This window comes from Aphelocoma coerulescens, unplaced genomic scaffold (assembly GCF_041296385.1).
Source record: "Aphelocoma coerulescens isolate FSJ_1873_10779 unplaced genomic scaffold, UR_Acoe_1.0 HiC_scaffold_181, whole genome shotgun sequence".
NCBI lineage: Eukaryota > Metazoa > Chordata > Aves > Passeriformes > Corvidae > Aphelocoma > Aphelocoma coerulescens.
In genome coordinates, this window is record NW_027183529.1 from 253,730 (window position 1) to 271,723 (window position 17,994).

General features: G+C 57.2%; 1 protein-coding gene across 1 annotated transcript in view; it reads right to left on the reverse strand.

Moving 5' to 3' along the window:
• Positions 1-16,084, reverse strand: part of PRODH2 (proline dehydrogenase 2) — a 20,058-nt gene extending 3,974 nt beyond the window's left edge. The window contains 10 exon segments of the mRNA XM_068998837.1: positions 2,271-2,356; positions 4,733-4,843; positions 5,171-5,195; positions 7,578-7,743; positions 8,147-8,293; positions 9,439-9,519; positions 10,373-10,453; positions 11,904-12,024; positions 12,701-12,891; positions 15,809-16,084. Of these exon segments, the coding sequence (XP_068854938.1) occupies positions 2,271-2,356; positions 4,733-4,843; positions 5,171-5,195; positions 7,578-7,743; positions 8,147-8,293; positions 9,439-9,519; positions 10,373-10,453; positions 11,904-12,024; positions 12,701-12,891; positions 15,809-16,084 (1,285 nt within the window).
• Between the last annotated feature and the right edge of the window lie 1,910 nt (positions 16,085-17,994).

The window sequence follows — 17,994 nt, forward strand, 5'->3', positions numbered from 1 at the left end:
TGTTTGGGGTCATTTAGGTGTCATTTAGGGGTCATTAGGTCAGCGGGTCAGGGGTCAGGGGCTCAAGGGTCACTCAGGGTCACTCAGGGGTCACTCAGGGTCACTCAGGGGTCACTCAGGTCACTCAGGGGTCACTCAGGGTCACTCAGGGTCACTCAGGGTCACTCAGGGTCACTCAGGGGTCACTCAGAGGTCACTCAGAGGTCACTCAGGGGTCACTCAGGGGTCACTTCAGGGTCACTCAGAGATCACTCAGAGGTCACTCAGGGTCCTCAGGGGCACTCAGAGTCACTCCGGCGACTCAGGGTCACTCAGGGTCACTCAGGAGGTCACTCAGGGGTCACTCAGGGTCACTCAGGGTCACTCAGGGTCACTCAGGGGTCACTCAGGGGTCACTCAGGGGTCACTCGAGGGTCACTCGGGGTCACTCAGGGGCACTCAGGGTCACTCAGAGGGTCACTCGAGGGGTCACTCCGGGGTCACTCAGGGGTCACTCAGGGTCACTCAGGGTCACTCCGGGGTCACTCAGGGGTCACTCAGAGGGTCACTCAGGGGTCACTCCGGGGTCACTCAGGGGCTCTCAGGGTCACTCAGGGTCACTCCGGGTCACTCAGAGGGTCACTCAGGGTCATCAGGGGTCACTCAGGGGTCACTCAGAGGTCACTGAGGGTCAGGGCCTCAGGGGTCACTCAGGGTCACTCAGAGTCACTCAAGGGTCACTCAGGGTCACTCAGGGGTCACTCAGGGGTCACTCAGGGTCACTCAGGGTCACTCAGGGGCACTCAGGGCGTCCTCAGGGGTCACTCAGGGTCACTCAGGGGTCACTCAGGGGTCACTCAGAGGTCACTCAGTAGGGTCACTCAGAGGTCACTCAGGGGGCACTCAGGGGTCACTCAGGGGTCACTCAGAGGTCACTGAGGGGTCACTCAGGGTCACTCAGGGGTCACTCAGGGGTCACTCAGGGGTCACTCAGAGGTCACTCAGGGTCACTCAGAGGTCACTCAGGGGCACTCAGGGGTCACTCAGGGGTCACTCAGGGTCACTCAGGGTCACTCAGGGGTCACTCAGGGTCACTCAGGGTCACTCCGGGGTCACTCAGGGGTCACTCAGGGGTCACTCAGAGGTCACTGAGGGTCACTCCGGGGTCACTCAGGGGTCACTCAGGGTCACTCAGAGGTCACTCAGGGTCACTCAGGGTCACTCAGGGGTCACTCAGGGTCACTCAGGGGTCACTCAGTCACTCGGGGTCACTCAGGGGTCACTCAGGGGCACTCAGGGTCACTCAGGGTCACTCAGGGTCACTCAGGGTCACTCAGGGGTCACTCAGAGGTCACTCAGGGTCACTCAGAGGTCACTCAGGGGCACTCAGGGGTCACTCAGGGTCACTCAGGGTCACTCAGGGTCACTCAGGGGTCACTCAGGGTCACTCAGGGGTCACTCGCGGGGTCACTCAGGGGTCACTCCGGGTCGACTCAGGGTCACTCAGGGGTCACTCAGGGTCACTCAGAGGTCAGCTCAGGGTCAGCTCAGAGGTCACTCAGGGGGTCACTCAGGGGTCACTCAGGGTCACTCAGGGGTCACTCAGGGGGTCACTCAGGGGTCACTCAGGGTCACTCAGGGGTCACTCCGGGTCACTCAGGGTCACTCAGGGGTCACTCAGAGGTCACTGAGGGTCACTCCGGGGTCACTCAGGGTTCACTCAGGGGTCACTCAGAGGTCACTCAGGGGTCACTCAGGGTCACTCAGGGTCACTCAGGGTCACTCAGGGTCGACTCGGGGTCACTCAGGGGTCAGCTCAGGGGCACTCAGGGTCACTCAGGGGTCACTCAGGGTCACTCAGGGGTCACTCAGGGGTCACTCAGAGGTCACTCAGGGGTCATCAGAGGCACTCAGGGGTCACATCAGGGTCACTCAGGGTCACTCAGGGGTCACTCAGGGTCACTCAGGTCACTCAGTCTCAGGGTCACTCCGGGGTCACTCAGGGGTCACTCCGGGTCACTCAGGTCACTCAGGGGTCCACTCAGAGGTCACTCAGAGGTCACTCAGAGGTCACTCAGAGGCACTCAGGGGTCACTCAGGGGTCACTCAGGGTCACTCAGGGTCACTCAGGGGTCACTCAGGGGTCACTCAGGGGTCACTCGGGGTCACTCAGGGGTCACTCAGGGGTCACTCCGGGGTCACTCAGGGTCACTCGGGGTCACTCAGGGCTCACTCAGGGGTCACTCAGGGGTCACTCAGGGTCACTCAGAGGTCACTCCGGGGTCACTCACCCAGTGCCAGGCTCAGGTTCTCGCCCATCCCCAGGAGCTGCGCGAAGCAAACGGAGCCGGAGGCGCCGCGGGGCAGCCGCGCCAGCCTGGGGGGGGAGGGGACATTTTGGGGGCCACTGTGGGGCATTCGGGGGCTACCTGAGGCCCTTTGGGGCAATTCGGGGCGGTTTAGGGGAAATCGGGGCAGTTCGGGCAATCTGGGGGAATTTGGGGCAGTTTGGGGCCATTTGGGGCAATTTGGGGCAATTTGGGGAATCTGGGTAAATTCGGGCCAATTTGGGGTAATTTGGGGCATTTTGGGGCAGTTTGGGGAATTTGGGGCAATTTGGGGCAGTTTGGGGTAATTTGGGGCGATTTCGGTGAATTTGGGGCAGTTTGGGGGAATTTGGAGCAATTTGGGGCATTTGGGGCAATTTGGGGCAATTGGGGGCAGTTTCGGTAATTTGGGGCAGTTTGGGGGAATTTGGGGCAGTTTGGGGCAATTTGGGCCAATTTGGAGCAATTTGGGCAATTTGAGGCAATTTGGGGCAATTTGGGGAATTTGGGCCATTTGGGCAGTTTGGGGAATTTGGGGAATTTGGGCAATTTGGGGCAGTTTGGGGAATTTGGGGCAGTTTGGGGAATTTGGGGCAATTTGGCCATTTGGGCAATTTTGGCAATTTGGGGGAATTTGGGTAATTCGGGGCAGTTTGGGGCAATTTGGGACAATTTTGGGGTCTCCAGCCCATTTTTTGGGGATCTGTGGCCCCTCCCCACCCCCACCCGGTGACCCCCAAAATGAGCCCCGAAGTTCCCCCCAAACTCCCCCCAAACCACCCCAAAATTAACCCCAAAATTAACCCCAAATTCCTCCAAAATCGCCCTAAAATTAACCCCGAAATTCACCCCAAAGGAGCCCCAATTAACTCGAAATTAACCCCAAAGTTACCCCAAAATCACCCCCAAAATCAACTCTAAAATTATCCCAGAATTGTCCCAAAATCAGCCCCAAATTGACCCAAAATTAACCAAAAATTACCCAAATTAATTCTAAAATTACCAATACCCCAAATACCCAAAACTGACCCCAAAAATAACCAAAATGACCCCCAAATTACCCCAAAATCCCCCAAAATTAACCCAAAACCAACCCAAAATTCAGCCCAAATTTTACCAAAATTAATCAAAATCCAAAATTACCCAAATAACAAAACAAAACATTAACCAAAAAATGACCCTAAAACCCCTGAAATTACCCCAAAAATACCTCAAAATAACCCAAGAATCACTCCAAAATTAACCAAAAAATAACCAGAAAATAACCAAAAAATAACCAAAATTAACCCAAACTTAGCCCCAAATTAACCCAAAATTAACCCAAAGATTCCCTGCTAATAACCCAAAAATTAACCCAAAGTTCATTCATGAAACCCCCCAAATTAATCCAAAAATTAACCAAAATTAACTCAAAAATTAACCCAAAAATCAACCCAAAGTTACCCCAAAATTAACCAAAATTAACCTAAATTAACCCAAAAAATAAATCCAAAAATAACCAAAAAATTTGCCCAAAATTAACCCCCAAAAATCCCCCAAAATTAACAAAAATCATGACAAAATTAACCCAAAAATTAACCCCAAATCAACCCCAAATTACCCAAAAATTAACCAAAATTAACCCAAAAATAACCCAAAAAATTTACCCAAAAATAACCCAAAAATAACCCCAAATTACCCAAAATTAACCCAAAAATAACCCAAAAAATTTACCCAAAATTACCCAAAATTAACACAAAATAACCCAAAAAATTTACCCAAAATTAACCCAAAAATAAACCAAAAAATGACTCAAAATTACCCAAAATTAACCCCAAAATAACCCAAAAAATTTACCCAAAATTAACCAAAAAATAACCCAAAATTAACCCAAAAAACCCCCAAAAATTAACCCCAAAATAACCCAAAAATAACCCAAAAAATTTACCCAAAATTAACCAAAAAATAACCCAAAATTAACCCAAAAAAACCCCCAAAATTACCCAAAATAACCCAAAAATAACCCAAGAAATTTACCCAAAATTAACCCAAAAACAACCCAAAAAATTACCTAGAATTAACCAAAAAATAACCCAAAATTAACCCAAAATAACCCAAAAAATTTACCCAAAATTAACCAAAAAATAACCCAAAATTAACCCAAAAAACCCAAAAAAATTTACCCGAAAATAACCCAAAAATTTACCTAAAATTAACCAAAAAATAACCCAAAATTAACCCAAAATAACCCAAAAAATTTACCCAAAATTAACCAAAAAATAACCCAAAATTAACCCAAAAACCCCCAAAAAATTCACCCCAAAATACCCCCAAATTAACCCAAAAATCTCTCCAAACTTAACCCAAAATTCCCCAAAAAATAACTGAAAAATTGGTCCGAAATGCCCCAAAATCGCCCCGAATTCCCCCAAATTGCCCCCGCTGACCCCTGGGCCGCCTCCAGCGCCGACTCCTCGTTGTGCGTGGCCACCATGAGCGAGACCCGCGAGCCCGGCTGGGCCACGGCGGCCAGGAGGAGCTGCAGGCAGCGGCTGTAGCTGGGGGGGAGGGAAGGGCCCGGAATGAGCCCAAAATCCCCCGGAATGAGCCCAAAAATCCCCCGGAATGAGCCCAAAATCCCCCGGAATGAGCCCAAAATCCACCGGAATGAGCCCAAAATCGCCCGGAATGAGCCCAAAAATCTGACCCGGAATGAGCCCAAATTCATCCAGAATGAGCCCAAAATTCACCCGGAATGAGCCCAAAACTGAATCGGAGTGAGCCAAAATCGCCCGGAATGAGCCCAAAATCTGACCCGAATGAGCCCAAAAATCTGACCCGGAATGAGCCCAAAAATCTGACCCGGAATGAGCCCAAAATCTGACCTGGAATGAGCCAAATTCACCCGGACTGAGCCAAAATAACCCGGAATGAGCCCAAAACTGACCCGGAATGAGCCCAAAAATCTGACCCGGAATGAGCCCAAAATCACCCGGAATGAGCCCAAAATCCCCCGGAATGAGCCCAAAATTCACCCGGAATGAGCCCAAAAATCTGACCCGGAATGAGCCCAAAAATCGCCCGGAATGAGCCCAAAATCTGACCCGGAATGAGCCCAAAATCACCCGGAATGAGCCCAAAAATCTGACCCGGAATGAGCCCAAAACTGAACCGGAATGAGCCCAAAATCGCCCGGAATGAGCCCAAAATCGCCCTGAATGAGCCAAAATCACCCGGAATGAGCCCAAAATTCACCCAGAATGAGCCCAAAAATCACCCAGAATGAGCCCAAATTCATCCGGAATGAGCCCAAAATCACCGGGAATGAGCCAAAATAACCCGGAATGAGCCCAAAATCTGACCCGAAATGAGCCCAAAATCTGACCCCCGTAAAACACAAAAAATTCCCCCCAAGCGGCCCCAAAATTGCCGGAAATCAACCCAGAATTTGGCCAAAATGACCCCAAAATCGCCCCCAAATCACCCAAAATATCTGAAAATCACCCCAAAATCATCCCAAGTAACCCAAAATAACCCAAAATCACCCAAAAACCCGAAAACACCCAAAATCCCCCCCAAAACCCCCAAATCCTCCCAAAATCCCCCCAAAATCCCCCCAAAATCCCAAAAAATCCCCCCAAATCCCCCCCAAATCCCCAAAATCCCCCCCCAAATCCCCCCTAAATCCCCCAAAATCCCCCCAAAATCCCCCCGAAATCCCCAAAATCCCCCCAAAAAACCCAAAATAACACAAAATCCCCCCCCAAAAAGCCCCAAAATCCCCCCAAATCCCCCAAAATCCCAAAAAATCCCCCAAATCCCCCCAAATCCCCCCAAAATCCCCCCAAATCCCCAAAATCCCCCCCAAAATCCCCCCAAAAATCCCAAATCCCCCAAAATAACCCAAAATCCCCCCAAAAAACCCAAAATAACACAAAATCCCCCCCCCCAAAAGCCCCAAAATCCCCCAAAATCCCCCAAATCCCCCAAAATCCCCCCAAAATCCCCCCAAAATTGCCCCAAAATTGCCCCAAATCCCCCAAAATCCCAAAAAATCCCCCCAAATCCCCCCAAATCCTTCCAAAATCCCCCCAAAATGCCCTAAAATCCCCTCAAATCCCCCCCAAAATCCCCCCAAAAAACCCAAAATAACACAAAATCCCCCCCCCAAAAAGCCCCAAATCCCCCCCCAAACCCCCCCCAAAATCCCCCAAAATCCCCCCAAATCCCCCAAATCCCCCAAAATCTCCCCAAAATCTGCCCAAACCCCCCCAAATCCCCCAAAATAACCCAAAATCCCCCCAAAATCCCCCCAAAACCCCCCCAAATCCTTCCAAAATCCCCCCAAAATCCCCTAAAATCCCCCAAAATCCCCCCAAAATCCCCCCAAAATCGCCCAAAATCCCCCCAAAATCCCCTAAAATCCCCCCAAATCCCCCCCAAATCCCCAAAATCCCCCCCAAATCCCCCCAAAAAATCCCAAATCCCCCAAAATAACCCAAAATCCCCCCAAAAAACCCAAAATAACACAAAATCCCCCCCAAAAAAAGCCCCAAATCCCCCCCCAAACCCCCCCAAAATCCCCCAAAATCCCCCCAAATCCCCCAAATCCCCCAAAATCTCCCCAAAATCTGCCCAAACCCCCCCAAATCCCCCAAAATAACCCAAAATCCCCCCAAAATCCCCCCAAAACCCCCCCAAATCCTTCCAAAATCCCCCCAAAATCCCCTAAAATCGCCCAAATCCCCCCAAAATCCCCCCTAAATCCCCCAAAATCCCCCAAAATCCCAAAAAATCCCCCCAAATCCCCCCCAAATCCCCAAAATCCCCCCCAAAATCCCCCCAAAAATCCCAAATCCCCCAAAATAACCCAAAATCCCCCCAAAAAACCCAAAATAACACAAAATCCCCCCCCCCAAATCCCCCAAAATCCCCCCAAAATCGCCCCAAAATTGCCCCAAATCCCCCAAAATCCCAAAAAATCCCCCCAAATCCCCCCAAAAAATCCAAATCCCCCCAAATAACCCAAAATCCCCCAAAAAACCCAAAATAACACAAAATCCCCCCCCAAAAAAGCCCCAAAATCCCCCCAAATCCCCAAATCCCCCAAATCCCCCCCAAATCCCCAAAATCCCCCCAAATCCCCCCAAATCCCCCAAAATAACCCAAAATCCCCCCAAAAAACCCAAAATAACACAAAATCCCCCCCCCCCAAAAGCCCCAAAATCCCCCCAAACCCCCCCAAAAAATCCAAAATCCCCCCCCAAAATCCCCCCCGTGCCCCTCCCCCACCTCTGGCCGTCTCCCTCGCCGTGCCCCAGGTGGGGGAGGGGCAGCCCCGGGCCCGTGCCCGCCCCCGCTCCTGGCACAGGTAGGCCCCGCGCACCAGCTTCACCCCCAGGCTCAGCCCGGCGCCGCCCGCGCGGCACAGGTGGGCACCCAGCAGGGCCTCGGCGTCCTGGGGGGGGCACAGGTGGGCACAGGTAACCCCCAGGTAACCCCCAGGTAACCCCCAGGTGTGCCCAGGTGTGCCCAGGTGTGAGCCAGGTAACCCCCAGGTAACCCCCAGGTACCCCCAGGTGTGCCCAGGTGTGCCCAGGTGTGCCCAGGTGTGCCCAGCTGTGCCCAGCTATGTCCCCACCCCCCCGGCTCCCCCCCAGCTCCCCTCCGCCCCCCCCAGGTGCCTCCAGGTGTGCCCAGGTGTGCCCAGGTATGTCCCCACCCCCCCGGCTCCCCCCCCCCGGTGCCCCCCAGCTCCCCCCCAGGTGCCCCCCAGGTGCCCCCAGGTGCCCCCAGGTGTGCCCAGGTATGTCCCCGCCCCCCCAGCTCCCCCCCCCGGTGCCCGCCGCGTGCCCGCTGACCCTCAGGTAGGCCTGGCAGGTGAGCCAGACGCGGGGCCGGGCGCGGTTGTGGCGCCAGGCGAGGCCCCAGGTGAGGCAGCCCAGGGCCGGGTTCAGCTGCGACAGCTCCGCGTCCACCAGCACCTGCACGCCGGCACGCGCCGCCGCCTGCGGGCACCGCCGGGCACCGCCCGGGCACAGGTGTGGGCGCGGGTACGGCCCAGGTGTGCCCAGGTGTGCCCCAGGTGTGTCTGGGTACCCCCAGGTGTGCCCAGGTAACCTCCAGGTGTGCCCCAGGTGTGCCCTGGTGTGTCCCAGATACACCCAGGTGTGCCCAGGTGTGCCCCAGGTGTGGCACAGGTAACCCCAGGTGTGCCCAGGTGTGCCCCAGGTGTGCCCAGGTGTGCCCCAGGTGTGTCACAGGTACCCCCCAGGTGTGCCCACGTGTGCCCCAGGTGTGCCCTGGTACACCCAGTGTGGCCTGGGTGTGCCCAGGTGTGCCCAGGTGTGCCCAGGTAACCTCCAGGTGTGCCCAGGTGTGCCCCAGGTAACCCCAGGTGTGCCCCAGGTAAACCCAGGTGTGCCCAGGTGTGCCCAGGTGTGGCACAGATACACCCAGGTGTGCCCAGGTGTGCCCAGGTAAACCCCAGGTGTGTCCAGGTGTGCCCAGGTGTGGCCCAGGTGTGGCCCAGGTCTGTCCAGGTAAACCCCAGGTGTGCCCAGGTGTGCCCCAGGTGTGGCCCAGGTGTGGCACAGATACACCCAGGTGTGCCCAGGTGTGCCCAGGTGTGCCCCAGGTACACCCAGGTGTGCCCAGGTGTGTCTGGGTACCCCCAGGTGTGCCCAGGTGTGCCCAGGTAACCTCCAGGTGTGCCCCAGGTGTGCCCTGGTACACCCAGTGTGGCCTGGGTGTGCCCAGGTGTGCCCAGGTGTGTCCCAGGTAAGCTCCAGGTGTGCCCAGGTGTGGCCCAGGTGTGCCCAGGTGTGCCCCTGGTACCCCCAGCTGTGCCCAGGTGTGCCCCAGGTGTGCCCCAGATACACCCAGGTGTGCCCAGGTGTGTCACAGGTAACTACAGGTGTGCCCAGGTGTGCCCAGGTGTGCCCCAGGTGTGCCCAGGTGTGCCCAGGTACACCCAGGTGTGTCTGGGTACCCCCAGGTGTGCCCAGCTGTGCCCAGGTGAGCGACCTTTGACCCCCAGCTGGGCACAGGTGACTCACCTGCCCCGCTCTGACCCCTCCCCCTCCCCCTCCCCTTCGGCCCCTCCCCCTCCCCTTTAACCCCTCCCCCCTCCCCTGTGCCCCTCCCCCCTCACCTGTGCCACCTTCTCCAGCCGTGCCAGGCCCCTGCCCAGGTGTTGGTTCTCGGCCGGGCTGAGCCAGGTGAGCTGCGGCACCTGAGGGGGCGGGGCCAAGGGGAAAAGGGGCGTGGCCAATGGGGAAATGGGCGTGGTCAAGGGGGGAATGGGCGTGGCCAGTGGGAAATGGGCGTGGTCAAGGGGGAAGGGGCGTGGCCAATGGGGAAAAGGGGCGTGGCCAGGGGGGAGAGGGTGTGGCCCTGAAAGGGGGGCGTGGCCAATAGGGGGAAAGGGGCGTGGCCATGGGAGGGTGGGCGTGGCCAATTGGGGAATGGGCGTGACCAAAGGGAAAATGGGCGTGGTCAAGGGGGAAGGGGCGTGGCCAGTGGGGGGAAATGGGCGTGGCGGGGGGGTGGGCGTGGCCACTGGGAAAGGGGAGGGGCCAAGGGTGGTGGGCGTGGCCCCGAAAAGGGGGGGCGTGACCACTGGGAAATGGGCGTGGCCAGTGGGGGGAGGGGGTGTGGCCAGTGGGGGAAAATGGGCGTGGCCAAGGGGGAAAATGGGCGTGGCCAAGGGGGGAGGGGGCGTGGCCGGGGAGGGGCGTGGCCAACGGGGAATGGGCGTGGCCAAGGGGGGTGGGCGTGGCACATAAAAGGAGGGCGTGGCCAGTGGGGGGAATGGGCGTGGCCAAGGGGGGAAATGGGCGTGGCGGTGGAGGGGGCGTGGCCAGTGGGGAAGGGGGCGTGACCAATGGTGAAAGGGGCGTGGCCAAGGGGGATGGGCGTGGCCCCAAAAAGGGGGGCGTGGCCAGTGGGGAATGGGCGTGACCAAAGGAAAAATGGGCGTGGCCAAAGGGGGATGGGTGTGGACAAGGGAGGGGAAATGGGCGTGGTCGGGGGGGGATGGGCGTGGCCAAGGAAAAGGGGGTGTGGCCAATGGGGGGAGGCGTTACCTGCCCACCCAACATGGCCGCCACCTTGTCCGGGCTGAGCTCCGCCCCCTCCGGCTCGGCCAATCGGAGCGAGAGCTTCTCCTGGGGGGGCGTGGCCAGAGAGGGGCACGGCTGAGGCCTCACCTGCCCCATGGGGGCCTCACCTGCCCCATAGAGGCCTCACCTGCCCCATAGATCCTCACCTGCCCCATGGATCCTCACCTGCCCCATAGATCCCTCACCTGCCCCATAGATCCTCACCTGCCCCATAGATCCCTCACCTGCCCCATAGAGGCCTCACCTGCCCCATGGAGGGCTCACCTGCCCCATAGATCCTCACCTGCCCCATGGAGGCCTCACCTGCCCCATAGATCCCTCACCTGCCCCATAGATCCTTTACCTGCCCCATAGATCCTTCACCTGCCCCATAGATCCCTCACCTGCCCCATAGATCCCTCACCTGCCCCATAGATCCTCACCTGCCCCATAGATCCCTCACCTAACCCATAGATCCTCACCTGCCCCATAGATCCCTCACCTGCCCCATAGAGGCCTCACCTGCCCCATAGATCCCTCACCTGCCCCATAGAGGCCTCAGCTGCCCCATAGATCCTTTACCTGCCCCATGGAGGCCTCAGCTGCCCCATAGATCCCTCACCTGCCCCATGGAGGCCTCACCTGCCCCATGGATCCTTTACCTGCCCCATAGATCCCTCAGCTGCCCCATAGATCCCTCACCTGCCCCATAGATCCCTCACCTGCCCCATAGAGGCCTCACCTGCCCCATGGATCCTTTACCTGCCCCATAGATCCTCACCTGCCCCATAGATCCTCACCTGCCCCATAGATCCCTCACCTGCCCCATGGATCCTCACCTGCCCCATAGAGGCCTCACCTGCCCCATAGAGGCCTCACCTGCCCCACGGAGGCCTCATGTGCCCCATAGATCCTTCACCTGCCCCATAGATCCCTCACCTGCCCCATAGATCCTCACCTGCCCCATGGAGGCCTCACCTGCCCCATAGATCCTTTACCGGCCCCATAGATCCTTTACCTGCCCCATAGAGGCCTCACCTGCCCCATGGAGGGCTCACCTGCCCCATAGATCCTTTACCTGCCCCATAGATCCTCACCTGCCCCACAGATCCCTGCCTGCCCCACATTTCTGCCCCACAGATCCCTCGCTGCCCCACAGATCCCTGCCTGCCCCACATTTCTGCCCCATAGATCCCTCGCTGCCCCACAGATCCCTCAGCTGCCCCACAGTTCCCTCTCTGCCCCACAGATCCCTCGCTACCCCACAGATCCCTCCTGCCCCACAGATCCCTGCCTGCCCCACATTTCTGCCCCATAGATCCCTCGCTGCCCCACAGATCCCTCAGCTGCCCCACAGATCCCTCGCTGCCCCACAGATCCCTCCTGCCCCACAGATCCCTCGCTGCCCCACAGATCCCTGCCTGCCCCACATTTCTGCCCCATAGATCCCTCGCTGCCCCACAGATCCCTCCTGCCCCACAGATCCCTCCTGCCCCACAGATCCCGCCCCACTCACGCAGAGCCTCTGGCTCAGCAGCGCCGTCAGCTTGAGCTGCATCGCGGGTTCGGGGCCCGACGCGGCCGCCAGCCCCACACATTCCAGGGCCGCCCCACAGTTCTGCTCGAACCAGTCCTCGCTGCCCCACAAGTGACCCATAAGTGACCTCCAAAACCCCGTTAGCGACCCACAAGTGACCCCAGCCCCACAAGTGACCCCAGCCCCACAAGTGACCCCCGAGCCCAAGTCACCTCAGAACTGCCCCATAAGTGACCCCCAAACCCCGTTAGCAACCCACAAGTGACCCCAGCCCCACAAGTGACCACTGAGCCCCACAAGTCACCTCCAAACTGCCCCATAAGTGACCCCCAAACCCCGTTAGCAACCCACAAGTGACCCCAGCCCCACAAGTGACCACTGAGCCCCACAAGTCACCTCAGAACTGCCCCATAAGTGACCCCCAAACCCCATTAGCGACCCACAAGTGACCTATAAGCGACCCCAGAACTCTGTTAGCGACCCACAAGTGACCCCAAACCAACCCTCACTGCCCCACAAGTGATGCCCAGACCCCATTACTGACCCTCAAGTGACCCCAAAACCCCCTTAAGTGACCCCAAACCAGCGCCACGAGTGACCCCAGAACTCCATCGGTGACCCACAAGTGACCCCAAAACCCCCTTAGTGACCCCAAACCAGCGCCACGAGTGACCCCAGAACTCCATCGGTGACCCACAAGTGACCCCAGCCCCACCAGTGAGCCCAGAACTGCCCCATAAGTGACCCCCCACACCCCATAAGTGACCCCCACTCACCCCTCGCCGTCGGGCCCCTCGCCCTCGATGGGCAGGGCCAGCATCGGGCGCAGGCCCCGGGCCCGGAGCCGCTGGGCCAGGCCCTGCACGGCCGCCGGGCTCCGGCCGATGGCGAATTGGCCCCACAGGGACACGGAGAGCAGCGCCCGCCACAGGCGGGCACCCAGCACCCGCCGGGACCAGCGCAGGAACTGCGGGGAACGGGGGAAGATGGGGGGTGGGATGGGGAGAAAATGGCGGGGGAGGGTGAGGGGAGGAAATGGAGGGAAATTGGGAGGGGAGGAAATGGCGGGAAATTGGGAGGGGAGGAAATGGAGGAGGAGGGTGAGGGGAGGAAATGGAGGGAAATTGGGAGGGGAGGAAATGGAGGAAAAGTGCGAGGGGAGGAAATGGATGGGGAGTGTGAGGGGGTGGGGAGAAGGGAAGCCTTGAGGGGAGAAAATGGAGGGGTATTGGGAGGGGAGAAAATGGAGGGGAAATGTGAGGGGACAAAATGGCGGGAAAGTGTGAGGGGAGGAAATGGAGGAGGAGTGTGAGGGGAGAAAATGGCGGGAAAGTGTGAGGAGAGAAAATGGCGGGAAATTGGGAGGGGAGGAAATGGAGGGAAAGTGTGAGGGGAGGAAATGGCGGGAAATTGGGAGGGGAGGAAATGGAGGGAAAGTGTGAGGGGAGGAAGTGGAGGGAAAGTGTGAGGGGAGGAAATGGAGGGGGAGGGGAGGAGGGGGAGTGTGAGGGGAGGAAATGGCGGGAAAGTGTGAGGAGAGAAAATGGCGGGAAATTGGGAGGGGAGGAAATGGAGGGAAATTGGGAGGGGAGGAAATGGAGGGAAAGTGTGAGGGGAGGAAATGGAGGGAAAGTGTGAGGGGATGGGGAGAAGGGAAGCCCTGAGGGAAAGAAACTGAGGGGGATTATAAGAGGAGGAAATAGCAGGAAAGTGTGAGGGGAGTAAGCGGAGGGTGAGTGTGAGGAGGAAATGGAGGGTGAGGGTGAGGGGAGGAAATGGAGGGGGAGTGTGAGGGGAGAAAATGGAGGGAATGTGTGAGGGGAGAAAATGGAGGGAATGTGTGAGGGGAGAAAATGGCAGGAAAGTGTGAGGGGAAGAAATGGCGGGGGAGTGTGAAGGTATGGGGAGAAGGGAAGCCCTGAGGGAAAGAAATGGAGGGGGAGTGTGAGGGGAGGAAATGGCGGGAAAGTGTGAGGAGGAAATGGAGGGGGAGTGTGAGGGGATGGGAAGAAGGGAAGTCCTGAGGGGAGAAAATGGAGGGAAATTGGGAGGGGAGGAAATGGAGGAGGAGGGTGAGGGGAGGAAATGGAGGGAAATTGGGAGGGGAAAGAAATGGAGGGGGAGTGTGAGGGGCGAAAATGGCAGGAAATTGGGAGGGGAGGAAATGGAGGAAAAGTGTGAGGGGAGGAAATGGATGGGGAGTGTGAGGGGGTGGGGAGAAGGGAAGCCTTGAGGGGAGAAAATGGAGGGGTATTGGGAGGGGAGAAAATGGAGGGGGAATGTGAGGGGACAAAATGGCGGGAAAGTGTGAGGGGAGAAAATGGAGGAGGAGTGTGAGGGGAGAAAATGGCGGGAAAGTGTGAGGAGAGAAAATGGCGGGAAATTGGGAGGGGAGGAAATGGAGGGAATCTGTGAGGGGAGGAAATGGAGGGAAAGTGTGAGGGGAAGAAATGGTGGGAAAGTGTGAGGGGAGGAAATGGAGGAGGAGTGTGAGGGGAGGAAATGGTGGGAAAGTGTGAGGGGATGGGGAGAAGGGAAGCCCTGAGGGAAAGAAATGGAGGGGGAGGGGAGGAGGGGGAGTGTGAGGGGAGGAAATGGTGGGAAAGTGTGAGGGGAGGAAATGGTGGGAAAGTGTGAGGGGAGAAAATGGAGGAGGAGTGTGAGGGGAGAAAATGGAGGAGGAGTGTGAGGGGATGGGGAGAAGGGAAGTCCTGAGGGAAAGAAATGGAGGGGGAAAGTGTGAGGGGAGGAAATGGCGGGAAAGTGTGAGGAGAGAAAATGGCGGGAAATTGGGAGGGGAGGAAATGGAGGGGGAGTGTGAGGGGAGAAAATGGAGGGAATCTGTGAGGGGAGAAAATGGCGGGAAAGTGTGAGGGGATGGGGAGAAGGGAAGCCCTGAGGGAAAGAAATGGAGGGGGAGAGTGAGAGAAGGAAATGGAGGGAAAATGTGAGGGAAAGAAATGGAGGGGGAGTGTGAGGGGAGAAAATGGGGGGAAAGTGTGAGGGGAAGAAATGGAGGGGGAGGGGAGGAGGGGGAGTGTGAGGGGAGGAAATGGTGGGAAAGTGTGAGGGGAGGAAATGGAGGAGGAGTGTGAGGGGAGAAAATGGAGGAGGAGTGTGAGGGGATGGGGAGAAGGGAAGCCCTGAGGGGAAAGAAATGGAGGGGGAGTGTGAGGGGAGGAAATGGCGGGAAAATGTGAGGGGCGGAAATGGAGGGGGAGTGTGAGGGGAAGAAATGGTGGGAAAGTGTGAGGGGAGGAAATGGAGGGGGAGTGTGAGGGGATGGGAAGAAGGGAAGTCCTGAGGGGAGGAAATGAAGGGAAACTGTGAGGGGATGGGGAGGTGGGACAGCCATGAAGGGAAGCCTTGAAGGGAGAAAATGGTGGGAAGTTGTGAAGGGATGAGGAGAAGAAGGGAAGCCCTGAGGGGACAAAATAACCGGATCCCCGAGGGAAGAAAATGAGGGGAGCCATGAGGGAACAGCACAAAGGGGATGCCCCACTTTCCTCCCACAGATGCCCCAGAGGGACACAGCCCAGGACCCGCCATGACCTTCACAGGAGCTGTGGGGAATGGGAGGAATTCTGGGGGTCACTTATGGGGTTTGGGGCTAGGCTATGGGGCAGGGCCTGGGGGTAGTGTTGGGGATTTAGGGGTCACTTACGGGGCTGGGGGTCGGTCATTGGTGCCATTTGGGGGGGGGCATTTATGGGGCAGGGAGGGGTTTGGAGGTCACTTATGGGGCAGTTCATGAGGGGGAGAAAATGGCGGGAAGTCCTGAGGGTGTCTCTGTGGGGGTGGGGGGAGCCTGTCTATGGGTCAGGGGTCTCTCGATGGGTCAGGGGTCTCTAATCGGGGTCCCCATTTTGGGGAGGGGGTCTCACCGCCTCGGGGTCCTGCGCCAGCCGGTCGTTGGAGCAGAGGGCGAACACGAGCAGGCCCCGGAGCAGCTCCCACCCTCCCAGGGCCGCCAGGGCCCGGCCCTCCCTCACCTGCACCCGCAATGGGGAACCCAGGGACCCCTCCCAATCTTCCGACCCTCCCTGCCCCACAGATCCCCCCGTAGACCCCTCCGGCCCCACAGATCGACCCCCAGACTTCTCCTGCCCCACAGACCCTGCCTGCCCCGTGGATGCCCCCGTGGAGCCCCTCTGCCCCATGGATCTCCACAGGGATCCTCCCCAACCTTTGGGCCCACGCTGCCCCATGGATTGAACCCCGAACCCCCTCTGCCCCATAGATGGACCCCCAAACACCCTGTGCCCCATAGATGGACCCCCAAACCCTCCCTGCCCCATAGATCGACCCCCGAACCCCCTCTGCCCCATAGATGGACCCCCAAACACCCCGTGCCCCATAGATCGACCCCCGAACCCTCCCTGCCCCATAGATCGACCCCCAAACCCCCTCTGCCCCATAGATGGACCCCCAAACACCCCGTGCCCCATAGATCGACCCCCAAACCCCCCCTGCCCCATAGATCCCCCCACAGATCTCCCCAGGGACACCCCCCACCCCATAGATCCCCCCACGAATCTCCCCAGGGACCCCCCCTGCCCCATGGCGGCACTAGAAGGACCCTGAGGGAGGGGGGGGAGGGGTGAATTTATCCCCCCTGACCCCACCCCCCTCGGGTCACTCGTTAACGGGGTTAATTAGTGAGGGATTAGTGCTGCCCCTCCCCCACCCTCGTCACTCATTAACGAGGGGGTTTTTTAATGAGTAATCAATGGTTGAATGATTTTTGGGGCACCGCGGGGAACCGTTATGGGGCAGGGGACAACCTCTTGTCGCTCATTAACGAGGGTTGATTAATTAATGAATAATTTTAAGTAATTAATTGATTTTTTATTACTCATTTAATTCATTTTATCAAAACGCAGAGTTGTGGGGAAGGTTGTGGGGCGGATTATTGGGCAGGGGACACCCTCTTGCTGCTCATTAACAAGCTGTAAATAACTAAGAAATCATTTAAGGTCATAAATTCACGATTTCATTACTCCAATAATTAATTTTATTAAAATGGAGAGTTACGGGATCAAACAACGGGGCAGAATCTATGAGGCAGATTATGGGGCAAAAGACACCCTCCGCGCTCCCCTTGTTGCTCGTTAACGAGGGATAATTAATTAATCAAGGATTTAAGGTCATTAATTAATTACTTTATGAAAATGGACATTTGTGGGGCAGAAGCTGGGGGTCACCCTGTGCACCCTGAGGGGACAAAATGGCGGCCGACCCTGAGGGGACAAAATGGAGGGAACCCCGAGGGGGAGAAAATGGCGGGAAACGGTGAGGGGAGAAAATGGAGGGAACCCTGAGGGGATGGAGAGGTGGGGCAGCCATGAGGGGAGAAAATGGCGGGAAGTCGTGAGGGGAGAAAATGGCGGGGAAGTGTGAGGGGATGGGGAGAAGGGAAGGCATGAGAGGAGAAAATGGCGGGGAGTCGTGAGGGGAGATAAACGGTGAGAAAACATGATGGAACAGGGAGAAGGGAAGCCATTGAGGGGAGAAAACGGTGGGAAAACGTGAGGGGAGAAAATGGCGGGAGCCATGAGGGAACAGGGAGGTGGAGCAGCCATTGAGGGGAGAAAATGGCGGGAAAACGTGAGGGGAGAAAATGGCGGGAAGTTGTGAAGGGAGAAAATGGTGGGAGCCATGAGGGAGCAAGGATGTGGAGCAGCCATGAGGGGAGAAAATGGTGGAAAGTCGTGAGGGGAGAAAATGGTGGGAGCCATGAGGGGACAGGGAGATAGAGCAGCCATTGAGGGGAGAAAATGGCGGGAAGTTGTGAGGGGAGAAAATGGCGGGGAATTGTGAGGGGAGAAAATGGTGGAAGGCGTAAGGGGATGGGATTAAGGGGAAGGGGGCAGCCATGAGGGAAGCCATTGAGGGGAGAAAATAGCGGGAAAATGTGAGGGGAGAAAATGGGGGAAAAACGTGAGGGGACAGGGAGAAGGGAAGCCATTGAGGGGAGAAAATGGCGGGAGCCATGAGGGGACAGGGAGGTGGAGCAGCCATGAGGGGAGAAAATGGTGGAAAGTTGTGAGGGGAGAAAATGGCGGGAAAA